The 22,606-nt window shown below is 39.5% G+C and overlaps 1 protein-coding gene across 1 annotated transcript in view; it reads left to right on the top strand.

Annotated features, from left to right (window-relative positions):
- The window catches only part of EXOC4 (exocyst complex component 4), a 422,679-nt gene that overhangs the window by 895 nt on the left and 399,178 nt on the right, over nucleotides 1-22,606 (top strand). The window contains exon 2 of the mRNA XM_030015473.2: nucleotides 19,594-19,783. Within this exon, the coding sequence (XP_029871333.1) occupies nucleotides 19,594-19,783 (190 nt within the window). The remainder of the gene's footprint in view (nucleotides 1-19,593; nucleotides 19,784-22,606) is intronic.

Here is a 22,606-nt window from a genome sequence, read left to right as displayed (position 1 = left end):
ATGCACGCCCTTTAAAGCAGGTGTCGTACTCGTATGATATTGTGAGTTGTAATTAACTTTCAAACTTTGGTTCCTACTTCAATGTCTTTGCCAGAAACTATGGTCATTCTGTTACTTGGAGAAGTTATTGTAGCAATAGTTCTGTATCTAGGACATGTTATGATTTTAAAATCCTCTATGAATGATAATGTTTAGGACAAAATTCCATTCTTTTTCATTACGCTGAAAACTGGTCTTTCAGATCTTGCAAAACTTGAGGTAGATGGTGGCTCTGAAAAAAGCAGCTGGTTCACAGAACTGCTTAGCCTTTCCAGGGTTGTGACTGCGGTCTATGAGTTGTATCTTAATAGGTAACAAAGGATCACACTGAACAATGAATGAAAAGTGATGCTTAACAGAGGCTGTGTCGCCTGACTTGTCCATTTCAAGTATATGTGGTTCATTAGTTTTATAAGAAAAAATGTTACAAACCCAGATTTGTTTAGGTTGGAGTTACAAGTATACATGTATGCAGATGGAGAAAAGTGTACATAGGTATGACCTCATATAAACATGAGGTATGACAGTGGTAGTAGTGTACTTTGGCAACTTTTTATTTTGTATATAAGAAATGTTGAATGGGAAAGGGATGGGGTGCTAATACCCAAATATGTGACTATTAAAATGAGTGGTGGTCCTGCAAATTTTATATCCAGGCCTACACACACTCGTGGGTGCAATTATTCATAAAATTGCATGGACCGTTTGCATAATAAATACATGATTAGTTGTGAAAACCTGAAAAAATCAGGCCTCTCGCCTGGATCTTGAGTTTTTGCTGGGCACTTACACCTTATATTTGGGACAAGGATAGGATTTGAAGTGTGTTGTGCTTAGTGTTCCTTTATCAGCCTCAAATTTGAATGAGTTGGAGAGGCAGACATGGTAAGTTGTAGCTAGACAACCCTAATTTAGAGAAAATACAGTAATTTATAGACAGTGGAAGAATAAATAATATACATGCATTGATTGCTGTAGCATTTCCTGTAGTAGTTGTCTTTTTTTTTTTTTTTTCTCTCATGTTTCTTATAATTTCCAAGAGTATTTTAAGGGCCTCCTTTTGTATCTCTGTTTTAATAAATCTAGACTTGTTATTTCATTTATAATATAAAATGAGAGTGAACTCATGGTACTGTGTTCTCCAAATAAGAAATCATGTTTGTCTAATAATCTTTGGTTTACAGGCACTCGTATCTTGGCTAGTTTAGGTCCAGTGTTTAGACACGACATTGAGGTTATCGACATTATGAAATTAAAATTATTCAATAGAACAGCCTGATAACTAAACCTCCAGAATTTAATTAGAACTTGGTTTGGATGTAGAGATTCTTTGCAGAGCTTGAAGTGTCATGTGGAGCCAGACCATGAAAACCTGAAAGTAGAACTGATTGCAAAGGAAGGAAAAAGTGTTAATAATATTCATGTTTCTTAAGGTTAGCCAAGTACAAAAAGCAAATGCCGTGGAAAGGAATTTAAATCACTTTCTTCTGTATGTTGTTTTTGTATAGTAGTTCATATAGAATGAACTTGCCAAGCAACAGGTGAATTTTTTTCTGTTTTGTATGCTCATAAAAAAGCGTTGCAGCCAAATTTAGACCTGGGTGGGTTAAATGTATCTTTCTTATAACTTTACTCAGCTTCAGAAAAATACTACAAATCTTAACAGTAGACTGTTGGTTTGAAATGTAGCAAAGTTTTCTTTTCTTGATAGCTTTACTTCCAAAACATTTATCTACAGAGTCTTCTGCCAATCCTTGTAGTTTTACACTTGCATTTCCCTGTTTATTTAGAAGGCTATTTATTTCTCTCTTGTTGCTGTGGGAAAGGCCCATAAAAGGAAACAGTGTATGAAAAGTAACAAAACTTTGACTACATTATTCTGCTGTAAACAAACAAAACCAGAGGAGCTTCTTCAAATATTATGGTATTTTACTTGGTTATAGCAAAGACAGTTACGTCTTTCAAAAAGAAACATTGTTTAGGTCTGCAAAATCTATTTAGTGTGCTTGTCTATAAAATGCTTTGAAATGTGAAGCTGAAAGGCCTTTTATAAATATAAATTATTTTATTAATGAAGGGATAATTTTTGATATTTACTCAAGCTCAGTAGCTCTCTTGCAAGCGACTGAATAATTTACTTTCCTCTGATACTAGGATTCTTTTACTTATTTCACTGGACTTCCCAGGAGAAAAATTGTGTCACTTTCAGGGAGCATATTTGGGGTCAAATCCTTGACAAAGTTTAATGTATTATAGCAGCACTGAAATCAAGTAAGAAATAGTATTTTATGGGAGCTGGGGCTCTGGTCTAAAATCAGGGTGCTGCTGCTTCAGGAAGGTTCATTGCATCAGTAGCAGTGTAGTTTTCATCACTGTTGTTCATCGCAGTCTCGGTATAGTTTGGAAATTTTGGCTTGTCCCTAATCTCTACGGTGTTGCTTTTCAGCAGCTCTGAATGCGGAAAACTCTGAGATAAAGGAAGACCCAACAGGAAAGACCATCCCACTTTTCTTGTCTTTTCTGTCCCTGTGAAGTGTCAGTTTTTCCTGTTGTGTTGGGGAACACATTTTTCCTTTGGGAGTTGTTTCCTGTAGGAGGATTCGTGTACTGATCGAATTCACCTTGGTTTTCCGGTTGTTGCCAAGAATAGGGAATAAAGGCAGTCTCAAGTACAGACTAACTTGGAAGAAGTTGTTTCCCGAGCAGAAGGAGACGTGCTGCTCAGTAGAGTACAAAACTGAAAATAAATGATGTGCCCCAGGACAGGACTGATCCATTTGGAAAGAGCCAGGAGCTACCACGGGAGCCGAGTTACGAGGTAGTGTAGTCATACCCTTGGCAGTGCTGCTGAAGTTCTTGGGCATAGTTTCCCTCTTGTTTCTCCTAAAGGAGGGGTAGAGGGTTTGTTCATAATAATAAATCTTTTAGAAGTAAGGAGTGTTTGGGAAGCTTAATGAATGTTTGCAAAATCTGCTATTAAAATCCCCACCTTTGTTGTGGCTCAAGGAAGCCTTCCTTCATTTGCCTGTGCCTTTAGGGGATATGACAGTAAGTTCAGTTTGCCCTTGTCCTCGCATTGTTGAGAAGAAATGACCATTATTTGCTACAAGAAGACATAGCTCCTGGGATTGTGGCTTCTAGAGTAGGATATTGGATATCAGGGCTTTACAGCTTCTGTCCCCATGCTTCTGCTGGATGGTCAAAAGTGCAGCACTTGCACTCATGCCTCAGCACACCCACTTTCAAAACATGTGCTAATTCCTTCACATATGAGAAAGATCCTTTAAGTTCCTTAAATAAAAGGTACTTTGTAAGGTCAAAATGTTGTCACTGGAGAACAGGAGCTTTTGTTGTAGCAGTCTAATGCTGATCGCATGGGCCTTAGCAATGTCTTTTTAAAAAAATAGTGCAAAGAATGGAGAAAATTCTGCTCATCTGCTGGAGGACAACTTGGGAAATATTTTTTTTTAACTTTCAGAGGACAAACACGTGTATGTATATTGATTTTTCTTAACCTTTTGTTTTGTTGCTAGCTGGTTGAAGCAGCTTTTGTACTCTGAAACAAGCAATGTGGCATTTAGCAAATGCTATTTTTTTGAGAGATCTTGTCAGATTTTTAATTGGTGAATGTGTCTGCCTTTTATATTTATTGTTAGGTGTTTTTCTTTCCAATTAAAGGTTGCTATTTTTTAAAACTGGCCTTTAATAGCTGCTTTAATTGGGAGAAAACAAACTTCAGCATTGACTCCATAAGACCTCATTGAAATCTTTGTGCTCAGCTTTCACACAGGCAAACACATATGACATGTCAAGGAGAACTAAAAGCGAGGCAAGATATAGTGCATTTCCTACTTTCGTGTCTGTAGAAGTTGAAATTACAGGCAAAAAAACCTTGAACATATTTTATTTTTCACAAGTGGAATTCTTTTTCTTTTTAATGCTTTTTGGCCATTATTTTTATTACATTTACAGTGAACTTTGTTAAATGGATTCTTACTAAAGGCCTGGCATTTGGTTTTCTCTTTCTGTCTAAAGCAGTGGAACTGATATCCCCGTCTGTGATGTAGAGTGAGAAAGACGGATGTATAGCTGTTGTCCTCGTTGTTACATTTGGGAAATAGCTGCTACAAGAAATAAAGCCGAGTTGCTCTGATCTGTATGTACTGTCGTGGTCTCTTAAAACCGCTTTTATTGCTAATGGTGTTTTCCAATGTTATAAAGGTAGGGGTTCTTCTACAAGACAAGTAGCTCAGAAATTCACTGAGAATAAATTGTGTATAGCAGAGTATGGTTTTAAATGATAAATTTTCCTGAAATTATCATAGAATGGTTTGTGTTGGAGGGGACCTTAAAAATCGTCTAGTTCCAACCCCCCTGCCATGGGCAGGGACATCTTCCACTAGACCAGGTTGCTCCAAGCCCCATCCAGCCTGGCCTTGAATGTTTCCAGGGATGGGGCATCTACCACCTCTCTGGGCAACCTGGGCCAGCATCTCTCCACCCTTGTCGTAAAAAAGTTCTTCCTTATGTCCAATCTAAATCTACCCTCTTCCAGTTTAAAACCATTATGCCTTGTCCTGTTACTACAGGCCCTCTTAAAAATTCTCTCTCCATCTTTCTTATAAGCCCCCTTTATATATCAAAAGGCTGCAATAAGGTCTCCCCGGAGCCTTCTCTTCTCCAGGCTGAACAACCCCAACTCTCTCAGCCTGTCCTCACAGCAGAGGTGCTCCAGCCCTATGATCATCTTCATGGCCCTCCTCTGGTCTCGCTCCAACAGGTCCATGGCCTTCTGATGTTGGGGGCCCCAGAGCTGAACACAGTACTCTTGAGGCACTTCTATAAAATGTATGCATATTTGGCAAGTGTTGGGTTTTCGCTTGATGCAGATAGTTGGTTACGTTTAATGGCAACAGTAGGTGAGGGTGCATATGTGAATACACAACCACATGTGAAAGGGCAATAGTGACCATGCCTGGTTAAAAGCTCAAGGTACTTTATTTTTTGGCTCTTATTTTGGCTTTAGAGAATGCACTGTGCAGAGTTGTTTAGCCTACCCTGACAAAATTAGGAAGTGGAAATAGTTGGTTTTGTTAATAAATGATTGTAAGTTCTGTGGTTTCAACAGCTCTACATTCCAGTGCAGTATTGAAACCTTCAGGTTAATAATGAAATTTCCAAAGGTTCTTGCTAATTCATGCAGGGCTGCTGTTCTGTTGCGGTGTGATATCAAGGAAGGGTTCATAGTGCAAGGTGGTCAATGGCTCCTTAAATACTCTTCATCTTTTAGTCATCCAGGTGGCAGGTCTAAGTAGCGTTGTCCAGCCTCTGCTCTTGCAGATTTGAAAATACTGATTGTTAGGACTTCAGTTTTCTCTTGGGAATGTGGTAATTCATGTAATAGCTGTGTTGGCTTTTTGGATCTAAAGTTAATTACAAAAAAAGGTAGAGAGTTGGTACCTGTGGTCTCCTGTATGTGGAGATAGTCCTGGACAGGTTCTCACACAGTGGCCTGGTAGCTGAGTTGCTCTGCTTGCGCCTGGCAGTGTAACGGGCATCTCATGGGTCTGCCTGCTGTCTGCATCCCTTTTCCAAGACGGAAAATGGTGTACAGCTGGTGTCATTAGGGTTTTGCTTGTGTGCGGCATTGTTTTTTCATCTTAATGTACTGCTGTTGGAGACATCTGAAGGAGTGGGACTTCTTCTGTTGACGTCATCATCTTAAATGACTGCAGTCCAGTCTTTGTTTCAGAAATCAGCTGATTACTAGCTATGCTTGCATCATTTGTATTGGTGTGGTGAAATTTGATTAAGGGTTGGTTAATTTAGCAAAATAAAGAATTCCCTGATGATATTTATTTAGATGGCTGTAGACTGCTCAGCCTTTTCACTGCAGCTATCATGCATACATCTGCAAGTCCTCAATGATAAAAAGATCATCAACTTCTGTTGAAAATGCTCTAACCAACTGTGTAAGCAGCATGAAAGATTAATGGAATGTAAGTAGAGGAGGAAAATGTTTTATAATGCTCTGTTTACTTTGTATGTTTAACAGCATTTTGAAGAGACTTGGTTCTGCCGTTTCTTGTCGTGAAGGAGGGAGTTCTTTGCACAATGTTGTCTGAAGGCTGGGTATCTTGTATTCCCCTTGATGAGGGAGGAGTGTGCTGGCCTCAGGATTTAACTTTTTTTTTTTTAAAGGGGAAGATCCTTCATAATTTTATAGTCAGTTTACAGCAATATCTCATTTCCCATGCCTATTGACTTGTACAGTGCAATTTTTTACTACCTTCTTTCCAGCACTTCATTGTCTTCATGAAGGGAGTGGTTTGTCTTCTGAACATTTTGATTCATTTCCTCAAATCCAGAATTTCACAGGAACAATCAGCCAACCTGTGAAAATAATGAGAAAACATTCAACGTGTTGCTATTGAGTTAAATTGTTAAATACCTTTTGGATTTTTTTTTTTTTCTTCTGGCTGGCTTTGTTACATAAGGAACCAACTTTTACAGTGGTTTCAATGAGACTGCAGAGGTTTCAAAACATGTATTATCAGATTATATGCTTTGAGGTTAAATAGTGCTGGAAGCTGTAGATCACCCCATTTGGGACTTGTCTTTAAGACAACAGTTTTCAATTATAAAATTCAAATAAGTCCATTTAGTTTAATGAATGTCTGGAAATTTGTAGAGCGTTGTAGACAGTGTGCTCAAGTACAGTTGTTCTTGTTCCAGGGTGCTGTAAAAAACTTTTTCATTGTGCTCTGTTGAAACGTAGCTGCTCATAAGGTCTTGCAGGGTGGAACAGCAGTCAAGAGAAACAATACTTGCTGAACTGCTCTAGACAGGCTCTTTTTCCAGACAGGATTTTTTTTTTTTTACATCCATAAAAATAAGGCTTAGGGGGGGAAAAAAACAACCAAGCAAACCCTGACATTCAGAAAGGATCAGATTTTATTTTTTCTTCTGCACTTGATTCTGATTTACTCAGGGGCTTAAATACTACTAAGGTGTCTCCAGTGAACATTTTCAAAATGCATGTTTGATCTTAGGTGTTGCTTGATGTTTTCACTAGAAGGCCCAGTCCTTGAAATAATCAGGATCAGACCCATTGTGTAATGTTCTGTTTCCCTCTACAGATTTTGGGGGAGGAAAAGGTAGTGACAAATTAGTGCTTTTTGTCATATTCTTCATGCAGAGCACTTGCATGCATCTTCCATGCATCTGTGAAGTCAAAGCTTGATCCTCCCAACAGCTTGCACTTCAAACTCACTGCTGCAATTCCTGTGATAATTTGCAACTTGACAGTGTCTGAGTAACTGCCTGGTTACGGTTGCCTCTGCTGGTCAGCTGAGATGTGGACAGATGCTCTCTCTCATCTCAGTTATTTTGTTCCCTTTCCCTCGCATCCTGACCTCTTATCTTTTATTCACCTGTTGTTGTTTCTTGTCTACTAGATTTCCTGCGACAAAGAGCTCGCGCTGTCGGTCTGCGTGTCTGGGCCGTGTCTCTCAATGGGGCGGCTGTGTGGTTGGCCTTTGGGTGTTAGTGCCCCATAAATGTCTAGTAATGATCACAACGTTTTAAACTGAAATGAGAAAGCAAATACTGTAATTGGTGTGCGGCCACGGTCATCAGTGAGAGGTGCCTTATGAAAAGTAACTAGATTCTAATGGGTTTCTTTTTACTCTGCTTTTTTTTTTTCCCCCCTTTTTAATAGTGAAGTCTCCTTGGCATGCTGCAGCTATTTCCTGCAGAGAGGAGACTGGTCTTTCTAGACATCCACAGTGCTCTGCTTAAATGATTATTTGTTGCTTCTAGCAACTGCTTTCTTCGTTTAACTCCACAAATCCTTTGTTGGTCAAAAATTGTCTGTGTTGGCTACGGTCATGCTTTGATTTTTTCTTTTTGCTGTACCTTACACAGGCTTTGTTGTATTCTGGTTTGTGTTTTAGGTCCTTGGTATGGTGTAAAATGGAGAATAAATAAATAAATAAACCCCCCTTCTTTAATTTTCCTTCTGGGTGATTCTGATAATCTTAGTGCTGTACTATTAATTTTATTGTCCGGAGTGATGCAAGTATATATGATACATTGTGAAACGTTTTCAGGAGAGTTTTTATGGTATCGATATGTAGTACCTACCCTGCACTCTTTATCTGCAGACTTCCAAGACAGACAGTAAGAATTATTGTTTAACTGTTACCCAAACTGTAAAACATTGACAACCTCATCTGATTTCTTTGGAAGGGATGGATCGTAGCGTATCCCTTAAACTTTGGATTTTGCCCAAGGCTGCAGTGTGTTCTTAAGAAGCTTCTTCTGTTGAACAGATTTCTGGTGTTGTTTTTACTGGAGAAAAAGGTTACAACATAAGTTAGTCCTGTAAATTGGCCACAATTCTAAACGTAGCCTTAGCTTTCACCAAGAGAAGCTTTAAGCCAAGCTTTGTTGTGTGCAGTTGATACCACAAGCTGTCTGTATTACCGTACCTTCAAAGGTGTTTTAAAGCGAGGAACTGGGAGGCTTAACAAGGCATGTGATATGGTGCAGAGCACCGTAGAAACAGGTGGCAGAAAGTTTACTGTGGATTCCTGTTAAAATTGGAGCTTTGTTTAACACCCCCCCCCCCCCCCCCTCGAGTGATTCAGCAATCCGTTCAATTATACTTCACTAAAATGTTCATTTTCCTGATCAGATGAAAAATATTTAAATTCGATCGGCTTGCCTTTTTTTTTGTTGGTGTTTCCCACTGTCTTTAATGAGTGTTTTCATTTAAATAAGCGATGCTGAGTGAAGGCAAGTGAATTGCATGCTTAAAAGAAACCTGATCCAGAAGTAATGGAAGAGTCTTCCTGGAGTTCCACGTTGCACTTGTGCATCATGTAATGCTCTTTTCTGCCTTTAACCACAAATATTTGCATATGTCTGCTCTGATAGTGTGGAGCAGAGGAAGAGAGGCTCTACAGGGACACACAGAAGCTGAACACCTACAGCAGTGGTCAAAAGCAGCGGGGACTACAACACTCCTCTCCTGTAAGAATTGTCTAGTGTGTTGCAGGTGCTAACTTCACATTTAAAATGCATATTTGCATTTTGCATACAGTATCTGTTCTTTCACTTTTGTTTAATAAAAAAATCCACAGAAGCATAATGCCCACATACTGTTACTACAGTGTTCTTCCCATGAAACAAATTCTCTAGTCAAGAAATTGATAATTAAGACTCTGTTTACTATCCATAGCTTAGCAGTAATAATACTTAACAGGGCTGGCCTTAGGGTAGGTAAAATAGGGAGGCAGTTATCCACCCAGCCTAGCTGGAGGCATCAGAAAAAGCAAATTTGCAGAAATGAAACATTTATTATTCATTAACATTAACAGTTTTCTCTTAAAATTGACACTTAATCTAATTTTCTTGGCATTTTATTGGACAGGTGGGAAGCTAACAGTGGGCTGGCAAAAGAAATTACTCATCTGCCCTGGAAAACAGACTAAAGTCCTTGATAATGCAAGCTGTGTGGGGAAATACGAGACTTCTCAGTGGAAGCAGAAATTCTTGTTGAGTCTTGAATCTGATTCCTGCTGGAGCTGTAATTTTGAGGTTGATGCCTGTAAATAGATAGTCTTAAAGGTTGTTGTTAACTTCCTTTTGCCACAATGCAAAATATGAGGGTGAGGGGGGCAACTCAGTGCAGGATTTGGTGGAAAAAGCACTCTGCTGAAGGAAATGCAGCAACAGGGTGCTAGATGAAGCAGGAGTGGTGTGGATCACACCCTGAATTCAGGTTCAGAAGACTGAGAGCTTGTGTGTGGTATCAGGGCATTCAGCACATTGCAAAACAAACCAGGGCTGGACTGTGAGCATTTGGAGCTCAGAAATTAATGGATTTGTCTCTGACTGACCTATTTTTGTTATTGGCCCTTGTAGAATAAAAGAGAGGGGAAAATTGAGTTGTTTATCTGATGCTTCAGACTGAGGTACACTAGTAGGATGGTGTATGCTAAAACTAAATCTTTGCTGTCAAGCAGGAAAATAAATTTGAAAATGCATTCATTCATGCATCCCTTTGAGAGGAAGATGAGCGGATTTCTTCAAGAACCCAAATTTTTCCACATTTGCTTTACATGTCTCTCTATGTGAACAAAATACTGAGTCCCCTTGAAGCTTTGTGGTTCAGTAGCATGTATTGCCAGCTTGAGCTTTTTGGCACTGCGGCTGCCTAAAGTACCTGCAATGATGCCTGTTGCTGGCTTTGCAAAGGGTTTTCCTACTGAGTGTCACAGGATGCCCCAGAAAGAGCATTTCTTGGTAGCTGCCCTTGTGGCTATTCTCAGCTCGCACTAAGCTTGTTGATAGGAGGACTGAGCAGAGAAGTCTGTTGCGCATTTCGTTCGCATCAGAGCTTATTTTGTAGTAGTTTGTTGGTGCGGATAAGCTGTGTGCATTTGTGGGAACATGAGTGTTACACAGAATAAAGATTAATCTGTGTGTGGTGTGCTTTCTGTGGTGGTAGGAGCTATGATGTTAAATCCTGTTTTGGAGCTGGAATGCATTTGAAGCGCAAAAATAGCATGTTACAAAGGGAGGTGAATTGCTTCGTAGTTTTGCAGCTGATCATCTCTGTATAGCATTTCTGTACTCCTGTAGTTATCTGTTGTGCCACATGATGTGTAGTACAATGGTGTTTGTTTTCTTCTACTGTTGAATAGCTTAGTAAACATCATGTTCTTTCACTTCACAACAATGAAAGAAATTTATTAGCTTGTGAAGAAATTATGGCTTGTTTTCTGTCCTTTTACATCATCTGCCTGTTGTTTTTCTTGCATTGTTTGAATGCTAGAGAGTTTGCCCTTTTTTTTTTTTTTTTCTTCCCTTCCTCTCCAAATTGATGCATCACGCTGTAGGAGTAAATTTACAGAGGAGATGAGATCGTGTGGTAGTTCTGCTGTCAATGCACCTGCAGATCTTGGATAGGTCTATGAAAAACATTGATTTGTCAAAACACAAAGAAATAGCCAACACTAAGGCCATAGTGTGAGAATAACTTGTGATGTAGTGCATGGTGTGTGCTGGTGTTGTTGCTGGGAACAGCTAATTACATTGGTTCTTAGAGAAAAGTTTCTTTTATTCCTACTTAATATGTTGTGTTTCCAAAACACTGTATTTATTTACTGTGGTAAATAGTAGCTATAGTCTGTAGCATTTTCTGCCTTATAAGAATGAGACATTGTGTGACTTTCTCAAAGCTCCTTAGTGTTTTCTGTGAGAGAAGCGTTTCATTTTGCCGCTCAGAGGAAAACGCTGAGACTCTGAGGTCTGTGGAGAGAAAAAAGTTTTAACGACTCAAGTGGGTTTTCCAACTGCTTCCAGATACCATGTTAAGCATTTATAGGTAAGCATCCTTAAGTCAGAAATCTTGCTTCCCAGTGTTTTGAATTACTCTTTAGCTTCTGACGACTGTGGTCTGTTGAACTACTGTAAAGCAACTGGTGAGGGTAGATTCAAATGTACTTTTGAGTCCTAGTTGTGCCAACACATCTGAGAAACTTTGTTCTCTCATCTGTGGTGCTGAGGAAGGAGGACTCTTCTGGAGCTGTGGAGTTTGTTCAGTTTTCTAGAAAGGTACACCCTCTTGCAGAAATGTTAGAGATGGCAATTATATTTGATCAATGTGAATACATTTTCTTATGTATTTACCTTTGGAAACTAGATATTCCTGTCTTTGATGTGAACTCTTAGCAAGCAGTTTAAGGCTTTAGGTGTCTTGCAGGATGACAGTGTTTCAGGACTCCTGTAAAAGTCTTTCCACCTACTCCCTGTGCTAGTTATTTGAGTTGGATGCTGGAAAGCAGAGATGAAAAATGCTTGAGATCTACAGATCAAATTCTACCCAAATGAATAATCCCAATGGACTTTTTTATTAATCTAATTCCAGTGTAAATTCACTGACCTCTGGGGGAAATAGCAAGGTTTGTTTTTTTTTCTTGTATGAAATATGCTGTACATCCCTTGATTAAAAACATTTCAGGATTGTGTCTGATCATCTTCTTCTCTATCCTGTCTTCCATATGAGGAAGTGACTCCAGTGAATTAAGCATTTTGCATTTGTGTAATCTGTATTTTTAACTACGTAAAATCAAAAGTCAATGAGATTTGGCTCAATGAATTTCTGTTTTACTGTAGCATAAAAATGTCTCTTAACAGACTAACATCCAGTTGGAATTATTCTAATCCTATTGAGCTCTTGCTAATGAGACAGGCATATGCAACCATCCAGCTGCCAAGTACAAATTACAGGTATCTTACAGGGGAGGCGGATTCTCATTTAGAAAAATGAAAATGAAAAAACAAGTGAACTGATCAGGGAACCCTACTGGAGATCCCCACTGAGTTCATAACCTGCATGCACTTGGTATCTAAATTGACATTCCTTCTGTTAGTCATATGTTTTGAATGCTTTTGTTTTTCAGGGAGTTTGTGCTGTTTTTTGCTGGGATAGACTTAGTTTTCTTCCTAGAAGGTAGTATGGGGCTGCGTTTTGGGTTTGTGCTGGAAACAGTGTTGATAACCCAGGGATATTTTCATTCCTGCTGAGCAGTGCTTACGCAGAGCCCAGGGCTTTTCTGCTTCTCACCCCAACCGACCCAAGGGATATCCCAGACCATGGGACGTCATGCTCAGCGTATAGAGCTGGGGGAAGGAGGAGGAGGAAGGGGGGGATGTTGGGAGCGATGGTGTTTGTCTTCCCAAGTCACCGTTAGCCGTGATGGAGCCCTGCTGTCCTGGCGATGGCTGAACACCTGCCTGCCCATGGGAAGTGGGGAATGAATTCCTTGGTTTACTTAGCTTGCGCACGCGGCTTTTGCTTTACCTATTAAACTGTTTTTATTTCAACCCACGAGTTTTCTCACTTTTACTCTTCCAATTCTCTCCCCCATCCTGAAGTGGGGGGAGTGAGCAAGCGGCTGTGTGGGGCTGAGTTGGTGGCTGGGGTTAAACCACAACAGAGTTCTAAAAAGCTAATGTATATTTATCATTGTTTCATAATCCTGTCCTGTTTTGTAATTCCCCCTTCAAAGTTCTTTCTGCAAAGTTCCTTTCCCAAACAATTTTGATCCTTTCTATTTGGCAAACAGTGTGTTGACTTTTCCTCTTCCTTGCCACACATTTTAATAGAACTGAAACAAGCAAAGATGCCCTTGGCTTACTTTTCTGCAGTGTTAGCAGGAACATGTATAATCTCAAGAATATTAAGTATTCCTTGCTTAGCTTTTTTTGTGCAGAGCAAGAAAAAGAAGTGGCTCCAGTACCAAGGGGCTTAGGTAGGAAATTCAGTTGTACAAGGTAATGTTTCAGATTCAAAGGGACATCGCTCCTTTTTGTAGTTACAGATGCTGCTAGACTTCAAGGAATTAATGTTGTGTTTTTGAAAGAGGAAAATACAAGGTAATGAATTACTGGAGTAGAGAGAAGGTGGTGAGTTAGTTTTGGTTTAAGTAGGTAAAGTGAGGGCTCATCTGATTGATACAGTGACTTGAGAGGAACATGAGCAGAAGGGTCTTATTGGTGGCTGTAAGCAGTTGTAAGTACTTGTACTGCTTTTGAATGTGTTCTAGAAATTTGTATGTGACAGCCATGGTGGACAAAAATGTAAATTATTGTCTGGGAAAAGGTTTAATGTGTTTTTTAAAAAAAATCCAGAAGAGCCATTCTCAGTTTTATAGCATACTTGTTTCTGACATTTTGGCTTGAAACAGCTTCACTTCCTCTTATTTATATATTGCTATTCGCATCCGTTAAAGAATGGGTTTGCTTTTCTCTAAGTGCACTTTGATAATTCTTCAGTACATGATTGTGGGACGGATCACACGTGCACTTCTTTTCTGTTCTCCAGCCATTAATCCAGACTCCTATAATGACTGGAAATAACCACGTCCTAAAACCAAACCCTTATCTTCTGAAACTTGCTGGTCTTTCAGTAAAATAAATGAAAAAGCAGTCTCTGATGTTGCTTTTCTCCATTTAGATCTTGGGTTGTGATTTAAACTTTTATCCTATCCATAAAGAGATAATTTACAGGTATTTAAGGCAAACTCATGTGGGTGAAGGGGAAAAAAAACCTGTTAGGCTTAAATTCTTTGTTGTTGTGTGGAATTATTTATCTCTTTTGGCATAGTGAGTGGTCCCTTTAATGTTTTAAACTAGAACAGACTAAAGGGCTGTAAATATAGGTAAATTTTCTGGTCAAAATATGAGTGTGATATTTTTCGTGATGATTGTTTCCACAATATTTTCCCAGAACAGGTAATTAAAGACAGCGAGAGGTTCCCAATACAGGTGTTAATTCTGGGAAGATTTCCCAGCTGGTGCGTCTGACAGAGCCAGCTGGAAATCTTGGACCATGGCAATCGACTGAGCCTGAAAATTCTATTGAGTTGAAGTCTTACAGGTTAGGATCACAGGCTGGAATAATATGTAACAGTGTGTTAATTTGATCTTGGTTGGTCAGTATGTCCCTGGGATGTACAAAGCAGTGTTTTGTGAAAGTCTGTAACGCTTCCCTTCTCTCCCCTCCTGCTGCCTGACAGCACAGTGGTTTCACCTGGAACTCTGCAAGAATGGATCCTAGTTGTCTTGTCGTCTTGCAGGTTTGGATGCTGAAACATCCTGGTAAGGTGAAGGGAAGGCCCCATGTTGGCACTTACTGTGTGTGTGTTTGTGTGTACGTGCGCAGGAGTCAGGTAACATCACCTCCAGCACCTCCAAAACATTACTCAGCTTTAGGTAGTCTACCTTACTGGAGCCTTCCGCAGGTAAGACCAAAGAAATGCTCTATTGAGGCAGATTAATGGTTCTTCCAGCCTGGTAGTTTGTCTCCAACAGTGGTAATACAAAATATTAGGGAGGGGGTGCACGCCTGGCCACTTGTTGGTGTCCAATGCCTCTATGTTTCCCTAGTGTCTACAGTTGTTGAGTTAGGGATGTTGGAGGATACGTTCCAGCTAGTTTCTTTCAGTATTTGTTTCGACCTGTTGTCTGTGAATACATTTAAGTCCTTTTTCTGAACCTGCTGATGCTGTGAGCCTCAAATCCTGCAGCAAGGCTCAGGAGTTCACTACCTAAAGTGTAAGTGTGCTTTATCCTTTTTTAAATGGATCTCCTGTGGCACTTGTTGAAACTAATGAGTTCTAGTAGTGCATGATTTGGTGAAAAACTGTTTTGCATTTATGCTATTCATCTTGTTTCTGAGTTCTGCAGACCTTACTCATATCTCCTTTCAGCCTTTTCTTTTCCAAACTGAAGCGTCTCTGCAGCGAACAGCTGCTTCATCCCCTCTGTTGTTTTAGTTGCCCTTCCAAGGGCAACAGAAGAGAGAGAAGACCAGAACAGTGCACATCACTCCCAAGTATGGGCATAGTAAGGTTTTATACAGCAGCAGAGTGATTTCTTTGTCTTGCTTTCATCTTGTTGGATTCTGGGTTACCACTGCATATTAAGCTTATTTTTCAGAGAACTGTAAATGTAGAAAAAGACTTAATTGGCAACTATGTTCCCAGTGTGTGCTGCTAGGTTCCTGAAGCCAGGTTGGATGGTCTGGAGCTTTGAGACTGCGGCATTCCTGTTACCTGTCTTTTTAATATGGGTTGGCAATATTTTCATGCTACTACTGGCTGTGTTGTGGGTTTAAAAGATGAGGTCTTTGGAGTTCAGACTGTGTGAGAAGGTGTGTAGTGCTCAGCGAGATGGGCCTTTTCCTCCCTAAAGCATCTTGATTCCGCTGAAAGTGGCAGCAAATGTATATTATATATCTAAACAGACAAATAGCAAAATGACAACTAAAATTGACACTTTCAGTTAGACATTGTCATTATTTCATTTCAGTAGGAATAAGCTTGTGGTACCTCACAAAGGCTTCTGATTTCCAGCTATACTAGCTTTGTCCTTCTTTTGACATGTTTTGTGGTTTCGAAGGTACTGGTCCTGTTGTGACCTCTCTCAGGCTTCATAAACATCTCTGTTTTGGCTGAGCAAATGTCAAGTGTTTTTAGTAAAAAATATTTTTCCTGTAGAGGGCAAGTTAAACTCAATTACAAGAACAAAAACAACTGGGCAGCACAGTTTGAATCTGCTTAAAAAATATGGATGTAACTGGAAGTTGTTAGGAAGCCTAAGTTGGGCAGGAACTTGCTGGAGCATTAGAAAAGGCATGTGACATTCTCTGACAGTACAATGATGTAGTCTTAGCCTTGGAGTAAGATCTTTAGCTTTTGTAACAAACTACTGGCTTTGCAGATGGATTCAAGCCAAAGCTTGAACAGCTTTGGCAAATCAAGAATTCTGAAATTGAATTTTGTTTAATTAAAACTAAAAACTTTTCTAGTCTGTGATACAGGCCAATTTGGTTCTGCTTCTACATTGTCTGTAGCAGTCCACGATTCTCCTGCAATCTATAAGGCAGGTTAGAGAGAATCGATGTTTTCATTAACTACTGAGACAAGCAATACTGTTCAGCTTCAAACTCAAACAATATGTCAATTCTTAAAAAGGATATACATTCGTGTCTGGTGTAACCACGCTGAAGAACATTCTTCTAGCAAAAATAAGCAGTTCTTCACAAAGAAAACATTCACGTGCAAGAGCTCTTAATGGAGGAAGATTTATTGTCAAATACATTCTTGCACATGCTTTCTATTCATCTATTGCGGTGAAGTTTGGGTTCATGCTGTATCTCACAAGTACTGTACGTTTAATACTGTTGCATTAACTGTATGCTTAGCATTGTTTTCCAGCATATCTTCATACATTACTTTGTTAGCAGAGGTCATGTAAACACTTCAGCGTTGAGTGTTTCAGTAGTACTTAGTGCATGTAATTGCAATTTGCTTGTTTGAGGAACCAGTGCTGCGTATTCCCCAGGTGAGAGAGAAACTGGGCCACAAGGACACGGATCTGCCTGCGCAGCCTATTCCACTGAAAAGCAGATATTTACATCAGGAGTCTGTAGTAGCTAAGAGCTGTGTGTAGCTCACGCTCTAGTCTCAAGATGCGGTCTGCAATGTGAATGTGCTGCAAGCATAATGGCAGAGGTCTGTGGTAAAGCAGAGGCTGTAATCCAGAGTTCTTAATTCCAGGCTTGTATTCTAACCACTGTACTACTACTGTTCTTACTTTACAGGTCCTTTTTGCATGATATTAAAGTGCTTTGTACTAGAGTACAAGTTAAGAAATATATCTTTTTTTGTAAAAATGTGATTTAAGACACAACTAAGAATGTTTGGGAGTAGAATATTAATGTAATAACATTAGAAAGCATTCCTGTTTCTGTAGCTACCATGAAGCATGGAACTTGAAACACTACAAATAAATTTTATGTATCAGAAGAAGCTATGGTGTTAGTGGAACGAGAAAGGGGTTTTTCATCTCAGCGTGTTCTTCGTGCAAGAGGAGAGGTGCGCCTGCATCCCTTGTAAAATGTGCGGCTCTTGGTGTTTGGGAGTGGGGTGGAGAGTGTGAGGCACCCATGCTGATAGTCTGAGGCATAACAAAAGAATGTGGTATCTGTTACCCTTCTGCCACTGCCATCTGAAAGTGAAAAGGAGTGTTAAAACAGTGTAAAGTAAAATACATCACTTGGGTACATTGTCTTCTTTCAGGGTTTTGTAGGATATATTTTTGGCTGTAATTCCTCTGTCCTCCTTTGTAGTTGAGTAGGACAAGTGAGTGCGTGCTCCTGTCTTCATCTTGTGCCGTGTTCCATGTGGTAGTACAGATCTGCTTGCTCATTTGAGTTTTCTTAGCTGCACTTTCTGGGATCATGATCCCCAGTGAAATGGCTTTTTGTTTTTTTCTTCTTTTTAAAGATGGGAGTCTGAGTAGGTGGTACAGCCTGTTGTTTTTCTTTGAAGGGAAGAAAGAGTAGCGAACTGGAAGTTTTGGGTATGTCTCTGTTGACTTTCTGAGAGAGAGGGAGCATTTCTTGTATGTTTAAGTTCTTTTTTACATTTCTTTGGGAAGAGCTTTTGCACTTGAGTTCCTATTACTTTCCTAATGGTATTGGAGAATTCAGAAAAAGCTGTTCACTACTAACCCTTCTTGTGTGCTGCTTGTTGTCAATGAAAATACTCTTCAATAAACCATAAGGAAATAGGTTTCTCTGTTTTGTTATTTTTCAATGATGCGCAGGCAGTTCTCACCTTCTAACTTTTACTGTAGAGGACAAGTGACTTATTGCAAGGAAAAATCGATACTTTCTCAGTTGACAGCAGGAGTTACAGTAGGAGATACTGGTTTTAGTTTGACTGGACCTCATTGCTTTAACAAATCCAAAGTGAAAGCCGTTATGGTAGCAGAGAGCAGCAGCAGCGTTCAGCAATGGGTTTTTTGTCTCCTTCTAACTCTTTGACCTTTTCCGCACAAATAGCTTAAGAATCCAGAAGAAAATCAAGAAGTTCTCCCTTACTCCCGATGGTGTATTTTTTCATTAGTCTTTAGGGTTGGAAACAATGGCTTTTCTAGTCTCTTACTATATTTATACTCTTTCAGTGTAGCATGTGTACCATCTTAAGATGGTGCCTCAGTTCAGTTCAGAGGCCTAAACTTATGTGATTTAAATGAAATAACGGTCTCCACGTGTTCATGCTCTACTGGTCATATTTTTAGAGGCATCTCACCTTCAGCAAGTAGATGCTCTGGATTTCTTTGAAAGTTGTGATTGTTTCATGATATTCAAGCATATGATTCAAACCAGTTTGTTTGCAGTGATTTTTTTTTAATTTTTTTTAAAAATATCTTTATTTTTGCTTATTTTCTCATCTTAAGTTCTTCAAAATGGTTCAGAAATTGTCTGAAGTAGCATTATAGAATTCATCCCTGCTAGTTTTTGAGGTTGTGATATACCAGTGTTTAGGTCATAACTACTGTAACTGATCCTAAATGAATTTTCTTTTTTTCACCATGAATTATAAACCTTTCAGTGTCTATATTACTGATTTAAAACAGAAACCTGTATGGATCATAGCTACCCTTGCAAGCATAAAGGAAGAGGAAAATTCAGGATGCCTTTTTTTGCACAAACCAACTTTTTGAGTACTACCTACTGTAGGGGATAAGGATATGTCTTTTTGGCTGTTGCTGTCTCCTGGGTTTTTCAGATAGTGCCATGGAGTCATTCTAGGTGTGGGCTTCTGGATCCAGGATACATTTCATATATTATACTGTGCCCATACTAACGACTCTCTGGAAATAATGATAACTACTAGATAACCTTCCCTTCTCATAAATCCAGTAGCGCAGTAAAAAAGCTCTGAAGCATCTGAAGATTGGGGAAGCAATAAAACACAATATTTATGTGTTTTTATTTTCTTGAAGTACATTGTTCTCTGCTGAACACCAGACAGACATGTGTAGCAGAAATAAGCTTCACTCAGTGAAGTGTACAGACTAATAAAGAGTGACTGGTTTGTGGTAGGTAGTGCATTTTTTAGGCAAAGGCTTCCTGTCCTTATAGATAATTTCAAAATAACTCTATTTTTGTGATCTTTTTGTCCTTAGGACTTTATCTACCAGCGATGATGTTGAGGACCGAGAGACTGAGAAAGGCCGCCTGGAAGAAGCTTATGAGAAATGTGACCGGGATTTGGATGAGCTCATTGTCCAGCACTACACCGAGCTCACCACTGCGATCCGCACATACCAGAGCATCACAGAGCGCATCACCAACTCGCGCAACAAGATCAAACAGGTGAAGTCTAGCTTTGCATGCGTTTCTGTGTTTGCATCCGCTTGATAGCGTGTACTCTGGGTACAAATCTGTGCAACTCCTGTACCTTTTTCCTGCGTACTGTCCTTTCACTGGTAGTGTTGTAAGCTCCCATTTTAACCTTTTATTTCTCTCTCCCTTTTTCCAGCTACTTGTCATCATCCTGAACTGAACTAAAAAATGAATTGAGAAAGCACTGTACCCATTGATTCTGAACTAGGCCTGATTTTTCAAGTTGTTCTGTGTCATGGTTAGGAGCGGACCACCCAGTCCTAATACAGCGGTCCCGGGCTATGTCTTACTAGCAGTGTGTTTTCCATAGGATCTCTCTGTTGTTTGAGAACACAAGTAATTAAAAAGCAAAATGAGAAGTGGATATATAGCGCAAAGCTTTGCGGTGCCCCCTGTTCATTTATTGCCTGGGCATGTTGCTATCAGGTTTTTGAAGTCTTAAGGGCTGCTAAGCTAACACCCTTCCATCTAATCTGTTCATGTTTTGATATGTTGGCCTTCAACCTCCTCCTAAATAGTCTGGGTGATTCATCAGCTTGCTTTTCGCTCAGAGAATATGAATTTTGGTGCTATTTCCAAATTCAGTTCTGTTGTGTGAATGTACATGAACTCTGTGCCCCCGTATCTTTCTGTATTTTGAGTGCTCACACTTCAGTAGCACGCCAGTAAATAACTCTGGCACTCTTTGTTGTGGACTTGTTCCATCTGCTCTCTCCCTGCAGCGATAGATTAGTTCTTTGGTCTCCTGTCCTATCTTTTACTTCCTGTGTAGTTTGCTATACCTAAACTTTGCAAACTAGGCACCAAATTTATTCCATTTTATTTTCCTGGCTCTGTGGAGGTCTCATCTTAAAACCTTTCACAGCAGTGCTTTAGGAGCAGTAGGCTTTTACCCTTCTGGGACTATGTACTGACCCTTCTGGCTTTTAAAATTCATTTAGCATTTTCAGAGAAAATGAGGCCATTCTGATGCTTTCCAAGGGTAAGAGTTCATTCTAGGATTTATGTACAAAGCTCAGCACTTTGAAAGCAGAGATCAATTGCACTAAATTTGAAATAAACTGTAGCCAGTGGCCTATTTTCACGCAGTATACTAAGCTTTGCAGAGGTCAAACCAAACATATGGGGTGTGACCTTTTGGTCCCACCTAGAAGAATGACTGTAAGGGTGAAGGACCTTTTGATATTTAAGTTTTCTTATTAGTTTTGGTCAATATGTATTGAAGTAGCTTTGACCTGATCTCATGGGAGGCCCCAGGTCTGGTTTGTCATCAATCTGTATTACACTATCAGCCTTTCTTTTGATGTTCCCCTCTTGAGGAAGGTGGATGAACGCGCAGGTGTTTACTTGCATTAGGAATTGTGGAAGTGATAGATAGTCCAGATCCCTCTGTTCATCTACCTTTTGTAGTCAATTCTTGTATGAATTCCTGCTGGGAAAGGCTTGGTTTTGAATGTAGCTTTAGAGGTGTTACCACTGTAAAACTGAATTATGAAGCAGAAACAGTTGGGTCTACCAAAGGGGAGTTCTTCCTTAAAGATTTGCTGTTCGCTCCTTTCCCTGCTCCCAAATGTAGATACAGTTGATCTTCTTTCTTGCAAGGACAGGAGTCGGAATGTCTTGTGAGATTCCTTCCAGCCCCATGATTGTTGTACTGACCTAATTTGGCTCTATGTAACAGCAGTCCACTGATGATGGTGTGCTAGGTCAGTGAAACATTTTAAATTAAGGTATTGAACAGGGATTAAGTCTGAAATGAACTCTATGCATTTTAGTTTGCCTCTGCTTTTGCAGCAAGTTATGACACTCTTACATTAGCTTTTCTCTTGGCTGAGGATTTTTCGATGTCATTCCTTTCAGAAGGACATTTTGGAGTGCAATGTTACTGTATTGAAATCTTAGTCTCTTCTGACTCTGGATTGAGGCTGTTTTATGTAGCTATTGTTATTTACAGTTTGTCTGTATTTTGGTCCATCTATGTGTTTCACTCCTATATTTTTTTTAAACTGCCTTTAGATGGACAAGGTAGGAGAATGTGCAGCTGAAGTGGGATTTCTGGAGTGCTTTGAAGGCTCATTATTTAAAAATAAATTGAAGGGCCTACTTCTGAGAGTCTTTCTTCATGTGTAATTCAGTGAGAGTTCAGCCTGAGAAAAGGTTGGACCCTAAGTATTTATGACTTATCACAAAAACAAGAGTAGTGTGAAAGCAATGTGTGAAGCTGCGTTGCTAATTGCTTCCACATTTTAATATGTATTATTGATTTGCATTATGTGAGGAAAGCTAGGTTATACTGACCTTACTAGAGGATATTGGGAGAACCTGAAAGCAGGGAATGCAGGCTGTGCGTTTGATCAGAAAGAATGGAGAAGGAAACATCTTTATGTTTCCTGAATGGGGTAGAATAGTAGAGACTTTGCCACTTAGAGAGGATGGCATGAGGCTCAAAAACAAATGGAATAGCAAACACCAAGGTGTTTTTCTAGGTGATGTAATGGCCTTGATAAATAATGGAAATGCTGAATTGACCTGTATCTTAACTGCTATTTGTTTTAATGAAACCACGTCTCCTACAAAAAAAAAATTGGTATTGCTCGAGATATTAGGAAAATGGTTGTACTCTTAGATAGTCATGTTTCGAGAAATTGACACCAAACTTGAAGAAAGGAGGAGATGTGCCAAAAGATTTAATAGGCAGATGGAAAATGTTTACAGTGGAAAAATTAGTAGTGGCTTATTTGCTTTCACTGAAAATTGGATTCTTGCTGTATGCCAAAATACTGAATTGATTTT

Source organism: Aquila chrysaetos, chromosome 5 (assembly GCF_900496995.4).
Source record: "Aquila chrysaetos chrysaetos chromosome 5, bAquChr1.4, whole genome shotgun sequence".
Lineage (NCBI taxonomy): Eukaryota > Metazoa > Chordata > Aves > Accipitriformes > Accipitridae > Aquila > Aquila chrysaetos.
This window is presented reverse-complemented; position numbering and strand designations above follow the sequence as displayed.